The sequence below is a fragment of the Thermobia domestica genome, chromosome 12, assembly GCF_964235325.1.
Source record: "Thermobia domestica chromosome 12, izTheDome1.hap1.1, whole genome shotgun sequence".
NCBI classification, from domain to species: Eukaryota; Metazoa; Arthropoda; class Insecta; order Zygentoma; family Lepismatidae; genus Thermobia; species Thermobia domestica.
Genome location: NC_137465.1, coordinates 101734370 through 101741974, shown reverse-complemented (window position 1 = coordinate 101741974; position 7605 = coordinate 101734370). Strand labels below are relative to the sequence as shown.

At 36.6% G+C, this 7605-nt stretch overlaps 1 protein-coding gene across 1 annotated transcript; it reads left to right on the top strand.

The window, feature by feature from the left end:
- Positions 1 to 231: 231 nt before the first annotated feature.
- LOC145666056 (zinc finger MYM-type protein 1-like) lies at positions 232 to 5095 on the top strand. The gene is made up of 2 exons (XM_081733155.1): positions 232 to 275; positions 3337 to 5095. The coding sequence occupies exons 1-2, from the start codon at positions 232 to 234 to the stop codon at positions 5093 to 5095; spliced, it is 1803 nt and encodes a 600-aa protein (XP_081589281.1).
- Positions 5096 to 7605: the final 2510 nt, after the last annotated feature.

Below are 7605 nucleotides of genomic sequence, written 5' to 3'. Positions count from 1 at the left end.
ATGGTCGGCAGCGACTCAGTCGTCATCAAGGTAGGATGAAGCAGCCTGAGCTGACCATATAATCTATCCAGGTTAAAATCCGAGTGAACTCCCAATTCCTGCTTCAAATATTCTCTCGAGAGAGGCCCATCAGCACATATAGCTCCTTCAGAAAGTATCTTCTATAGTTTTATGAGTTGTTTGAGGCCTGGCTGATTGAAACGACGCTGCACTTCATTCAACAAATAGTCAATGATTTCTAAGTACAATTTTGAAAGATCTGATACAAGTTCTAGGTTAGCTGTTATACAAGGATTATCAGTGTCCTCCAACCTAATTGATGTTCTCTTTTGATCTTGATGAAGTGGGCAATTTTAAGTGTAGTCTGTCTGTATTTCCCTTTGCTTCCTTGTAGATGTTTTCAAATGCACTGTTCGTTCGTAGGTTGCTCAGAGTGTCCTCTAGATAGAATCGCTGCTGCTCTTTTAGCTCCAGAAGCAAAAACTTCAGAATTTTGAAGCACTTTCGCCAGTTGTCCGCAAGGTACAATAGCACGTATACTGACTATCAGAAAAAATATCATTCCGAATTTGTTCATTCTTCTCAAATACCCTTTTAGAATTACTTTTTGAACATCATTTGGACCACTTGTATTACTGATGATTCTTTTCCAACGTGATTTGAATTCGTTTGTAGTAGATTGAAATCGCCTAACACAACGGCAGCGAGTAGGACAAACAGGCAGCAAATATTTAGGATTACTTTCGTTGATAGTTTTACAGGGTTCAAGAACAATGTCGGCTGCATGATTATTGCAATGAATGCATACAGCTTTCGGATGTTGAGTCGAAGTTATCTTCTGCACACCATTCACTCGTCCTGACATAATAGCAGCACCATCATGACACTGTTCGCTTATATTTTCTGTATTCAGGTTAGGCTTCGTTAGAATATCTTTGATCGTGAATTCTGTTTCCGATTTTGTGTCATGTGGGGTGATCATTTCCATAAATATTTTGTTGGGTTTGATTAATCAGAGTCAATACAGCGCACACAGAGACAACTGTTCTTTTAAATATCGGCTATGATTGCATAAAATGGAGACTCTTTAACTTCTGCTACCAAGTCTCTTTACATTGTATGTCCCATAATCTTTAAAATTTCATTCTTTCAATCAGCACTAAGCCAGTTATCCTGTCGATTAATCCATTGGCTGAGAACAGGCACACCCATTTTTCTTTTATCCATGAGTGACATCAAATTACCCGTACTATGCAAATGTCCACTGATTGCTTGACCATTGCGAGCTAAATATCTAACACTACTAGTTATTATACGCAGTGACTGTCTTCCTTATTATTGTTTACAAACTTGGTCTGAAAGGAGAGCTGAAACAGGTGTTCTATTTCTGCACACATATCTTAATCCTTTCACTACCACTGGGACATTTGTGTCCCACGATACATTCTCAGAGGACCCCTGGTAATTTACCACATTTTATTGCTATAAATCAATGTTCCACTGGTAAAGAGAAGCCTGCTAATGGTTCACAGAATTCTTATTAACATTATCAAATAGACAGTAGTGGGAGTGAACGTAAACAATGAAAGTGATAATGGAACAGATGAAAGTGAGGAACAATGTGCTAGTGATAAAGCAGTGGTTGCATGTACTGTAATTTGAAAAAGGATGCCGAAATGTAAAATATTTGTAATCATAAATACGACCCAATTGTTTTTCTGAGAATATACGTTTCATAATTGAAAATACAAGATGATCATTCATGTCAATACCACTGGGACATATAGGTCCCACGTAAAAATATCAGAGGGATACATAATGTCCCACCCTTCCCACGTCGAAAAACGAAACGGTGGAAAATGTTTTTTTTTTTTTAATATATATTTATACGTTTGAGAACAACTTAAAATAGCCATACATTAATGTTTCTCACTCCGAAAAAAAAAATGGTAGTGAAACGATTAAACGAACGGAACGACAATAGAGTTCGCATTTTTCATATGCTCTGAATTATTAATCCTACCTTATACATTTTTCCTCCTCACTATAAAACTTACAGCACTCTGCATATTGTTTGTAAGAACATTAATTTAACTGTATGGGAAATGTATTTAGACCCTAAGTGTCCTGTTACTCATTTAAACTGTTATATTTTTCTATCTGTTTAAAACCTCTCTCGACGACTCGTTTCATATTGCAGACTTACGATTACTTAAACAACAATTTTCAAAGAATTTACAGTGTTTTGAGAATGTACACCAATGGAAATAAAGAGAATTTTCAATTATTTTTCCTAATTCTTTCTGTCTAACATGGGGGCAGAAAAAGCGCCCGGTCCCTTGTTTCAAGGAGAAAGATGAATCTGGAAAACAGATTTTTTTTTCACATTACTATAAAAGGCAAAATTTAGTTCATATAATGAGTGTTGTGTGATGTTTTTACAGTTTGAAAGTGAGGGGGCAAAACGAGTATCTTGCCCCCTTTGAAAATTTCAGGAGGGGCAACTGCCCCCCTTGCCCCCCCGGTTCCGGCGCCCCTGGTTCGGCACTTAGTAAAATCTTTCCCCCCTCGGTACCATGTGTTCATAAACATTTCTAAATTCTCCTTTTCTTGTTGGCAGATAGGCTCCATAAAAAACAATTTCAAAACGACTTTGCAAAGATGGTGAAAATTCGTGTATAAACCGTACGAATTGGACAAGCTCCTGAATAAGTGCTGATGGGCAGACCCTAGCGATTGGAGAATTTAGCAAATCATCTGATGAGCAATCGCAACCCCTTGGTCGCAACACAAATGCACGTTAATACATTATGTGGATGTATTACTGCTGCGACCGGGTGGTTATGATTATTCACCAGATGGTCTCCCGGTCCTAGCGGTTAGATTATCACCGTTCAAAGCTAGTAGTCTATGGCTCCGCTTTCTTGAGAATAGCGAAAACAGACCTTTTTCGACTTGAACATTCATAATGAGCACATTATGGGCGTATTCCGAGTTCTACTAGTAGCTCTACCGGTAGATGCAAGGGCCATTTCTCCCATCCTCTGATATTTCTTTGATTACTAAATGTTAGTTAGTAATATGATCTCTGCAGTAAGTATCACTTTTACACTGCAGTAAGTGTACTTTAATGCAATACTAAATGAAAATAAGAAAACTTTGTTGAAATCAGCTTGTACAGCCTTTATAATTAAAGGAAGTGTACAGAATTTTAACGCTTTTTTTTTTTTTTAATGTTTGTGGAGAGGTTAAAAATAACGTACATATCTATTTTACTTACCACTTTTCATTTACAAAAGATGAATATTTACAGCTCGGGTGTTTGTCTCTTTTCAGATTACCGGTTATTGAAGAAGAATACATTCGAGCTTCTACATCTGCGTCCAGTTCAAACACTAATGAAAACCGCAATGAAATTACGCACGGCAAAGAAGTCAGATTAAGTTCTGAGTCTGACAATAAAACAACAGACGATGTTGAATTAACGTATGTATCATATTCTCCCGACGCAGGAATTGAATTTTCCGTCAACGAGCCTGACCTGCCACCAGAAGAAGGTCCTATTCTTCAAAATGAACCAGAAAAAATAACCAAGCCTTCCCTCTCAACGCAAACTTCAACATGTTTGGATGATTCAAAAGATCCAGCTTTCTATGCAAATAAAAATCTTTCACCAGAACTTAGTAATCAGGCTTTAAAATTAGAATCCCAAAATCTAAACTCTATGGATTTTCCAACTTCGTGTGGAAGGAAATTCAATCCAAAAGTTAAGATAGCTATTCTACCAAACGGAACCACACAAGAACGGAAATGGCTTGTTTACAGTAAGCACTATGATGCTGTCTTTCGCTTGCATTGCCTGTTATTTTCTTTACCAACAGAAAGAAGTATATGGGGCACTACAGGTTATAGGGGATGGACAGACCACAGAGGAGATAGAGATATAGAACTCCATGAAAAATCCAAAAACCACACATCTTCGCAAATTGCAAGGCTTCAGTGGATCTGTAAACAAACGGTTGACAAAGATCTGACTGAACAAGGTGACAAATTGGTAAATCACAATCGTGAAGTTCTATCTGTCATTATAGATTGCTGCCGTTATCTATTGGAGGAGATGTTGCCCTTTAGAAATAAAGATTCACTGAACGGAAAACTTGTAAATCTTTTCAAAGTGCTTGCCAAGTATAACCCGGACGCAAGAGTTTATTTGGATAAGCTTAAGAAATCAAAAGAAAGCAAAACAAAACTTGGATCTAATTTCCTTAGTTACAGAAACATATTTGATTTAACAAACATTATGAATGAAATGGTTGTTTCAAAAATCGTGAAGCGTTTTAATGAAACCAACACATACTCCGTAATTCTTGACTTTATACAAGATGTAAGCAAAAAGGAACGTACCACCGTGTTAGTTCGATATGTCGAACACAGAGATGGGCATGGAAAAATGAAAGAAAATGTGAAGCCAGAGGAGCGACTTGTTAAAGTGTTTACCAGTGGAGACACAACGGGCGAACACTTGTCATCTGAGCTGTTTAATACTCTGCGAACAATTGAAATTGATACAAATGGTATGGTTGGTCAGAGTATGGATGGCGCAGGAAATATGTCTGGTAAATTTAATGGACTTAAGTCATTTGTACTTAGAGAATGTCCTAAAGCTTACTACATTTGGTGTAGTTCACATAGGTTTGCATTGGTCGTTGAGAAGTCTATGGATGTTTGTCCTCAAGTACGACACATGTTCTCAATTCTACAAGAGCTCTATGTGTTTATGTTTGGCCACAAAAAGCATCACACCTTCATTGAAAAATTGAAAAAAGGTCCATGTAAGGCTAGAAGAATGCGACTGAAAAGAATCAACACGACTAGATGGTGGAGCAAAAGTGATGCTCTTAAAACAATCATCAGTTGCTACGATAAGTTAATAGAAGCTTTAGAGGACGTATCCGAAGACTCAGAAACAGATTCAGCAAAAGGACTTCTAAAATCAATATGCGATTATGATACCGTTGCAACCATGCTGATCGTTTCAGAAATTTTTAAAGTTCTGTCGCCAGTGATTGTTTGCTTACAGTCAAAAAAACATTGACTATGGAATTGTTCCGACAGTTGTTTCTGAGACTGTAGCCAAACTGGAGGCAATGAGAAGCGACGGAGCTTGGAGCAACATGGCGGATTGCATTAGTCAGTTTAGAGTTCAACACAACCTCCAGCAAACTTCCAATAGAAGAATTCGCAAAAGGAAAAGATTCATGGACGAGCTTGCTATTCATGAAACAACTAGTGACCCAATAGCCAAACTGCGAACAGAAGTGTACTTTCAACTACTTGACTCTTTGACTCAACAGCTGCAGGATCGTTTTCCTGAAAGCTCTCTGAATATTGTCTCACAAATGGCATACTTTTCACATGAAGGGTTGCTGAAAGTATGGATGGTACTCTAAGCCCGGTTCTTGTCAGTGATTTGTGTGAGTATTATGGCATCGAGTGTGAAGAAGTTAATGTGTTTAGTAAATTGTACAAAGTAAGCTACCCGAACATCGATTTGGACGATGTACTTTGCTCGAGTGTCGGGAGTCAGAGTGAAAATAATGAAGACGACTTCCAAGATTCTTGTGAGAACAAATCTGATGGTGTAAGTAATGACGATAAAATGGCCAAACAAAGATCACTGGATCAGTGGGTGAAGAAAGGATTCATTAGGCCTTACAGGCGTTTGTTGAATATGTCTGGTTTTCCATACCTAACAATATTATACCAGATACTTCTGTCATTACCAGCAACGAGTTGCTCAGCAGAGAGGATTATGAGTAAAGTAAAGATTGTAAAAAATAGACTAAGAAGCAGCATGGAAGATGTATGGCTCTCCGACATGCTTGTCCTTTCTTCCGAAAAATACATTTTAGAATGCATTCCCAACAGCGATATTATAGACAAATTTGCTTTGTCGAGTGAGCAAAGAAAAAAATTATTACTCTATAAATGACATCAAGGGTAGGTTAATGCCATCACCACGACCAGTAATAATTTAATCCAACAAAATCATTCCTGTAAAAAAAATAAAACAAGTATGAGCGGCCTTAAAAAGAAGTGAAATCACAAAAATGAGCGCCAAGTTCTGGTGAACAACAGTTACAAACACTCAAGGAATCACTTTCAAATTTAGATTTGAAACTTGCCTATGTTGTCTGTTGAAAATTATAAAGTAGTTTGACATAATTGTGAGCTAGTGGTAACCATACGGACAACAACCAAGTTTCAAATCTAAATTTGAAATGAGCCAGTGAGTGTAACTGTTGTCCACCAGAACTTGGCGCCTATTTTTGTGATTTCAATTCTTTTTAAGGCCACTCGTACTTGGCTCTTTTACAGGAATGTTTTTTGTTGGATATCACTTCTTTTTGTAGGCTAATTTCGAGGATAACATTTTCTTTTGGTATCAAACTCAATAACTTGTAACTTGCGTCTTACTTTTCATGTACAAGGGAATTATATCAATATTTTGTAAAGAAAAAAATAATACTACTAATTGTAAAAAAAGAATACCTGTGCCGTACACAGTGTGTAGAAGTTTTTATACCCTTCAATATCCTTATAGAACATATTTAGTATTGTACACTACCAAGACTACTAATAAAAGTAATGCCATTTTTATAATTACTACTGCCCCTACTATTACTACAAGCATTCTATAATACTACTACAGGAAATAAAAACAACAACAAAAATAACAATTACTAGTACTATAAAAACTACTGCTACACTGGGCAATTGTTTTTAGAGGACTTGAGTTTTGAGGAGGGAAGAGATTATTAGTTTTGGGGGGGAGTGCGCCATCAGCTTTGGGGGGATGGGCACCCCTGCTCTCCAGTGATCATACACGATACTTAAACACTTTTTTTTTTTAAAAAAAAAAACGAAGTATCAATAAATAATTACTAGAATAGATTTCTCTCTTGCCTTTCTTCTTCATTTATCTTTTACTAGGTTTCTCTTCAGTGATAATATACGATCTATTTAGTCCCACTGCTTTTGCCGAAATATCAGTGAATAGTTAAGCACTAGTATGTTTCTCTCCTGCTTGTCTTTTTTTACTATTGTTTCCAGGTTTCATACTTGTATTATGATTACATCATTTTGCGTTTAATAATTCACTCATATTTATATTCTGTCACTTATGACTTTCCATTACCATTTACTAACATCTTTAGTATTAGAATATATTATAACAAAAAATCCTGAATATATTGAATAATTGGGAATATATCATAGATTAAATATGTGAACACAGAATTCTTCTATGGGTTGTACCATCCTACTTTTCATTACCACCCATCACCAGTCAATTGACAGATCTTGACAGCTTTTTATTATTGTTTTGGTACTTTCGTATTTTTATTGTCTTAAGTTGAAACATGAAACTATTTTCAATGATATTTCCACTACCTTAATAGCCTGTGTTCCACCAGCATTCAGAATATTACCTTCCTTGCTTTCGTTGCTGCGGAAATCTCAACTAACTTATACAGGGTGCGGCACGTAAAACCGGCCCGTCGTAATATTCTGGTATATTGTGTTTTTGGCAACACTTAAATAATC

Coding starts and splice junctions, on each gene's coding strand:
- LOC145666056 (XM_081733155.1), top strand. CDS start 232: ATGATTTCTAAGTACAATTTTGAAAGATCTGATACAAGTTCTAG. Junction 276..3,336: donor AGATCTGATACAAGTTCTAG/GTTAGCTGTTAT, acceptor GTCTCTTTTCAG/ATTACCGGTTATTGAAGAAG.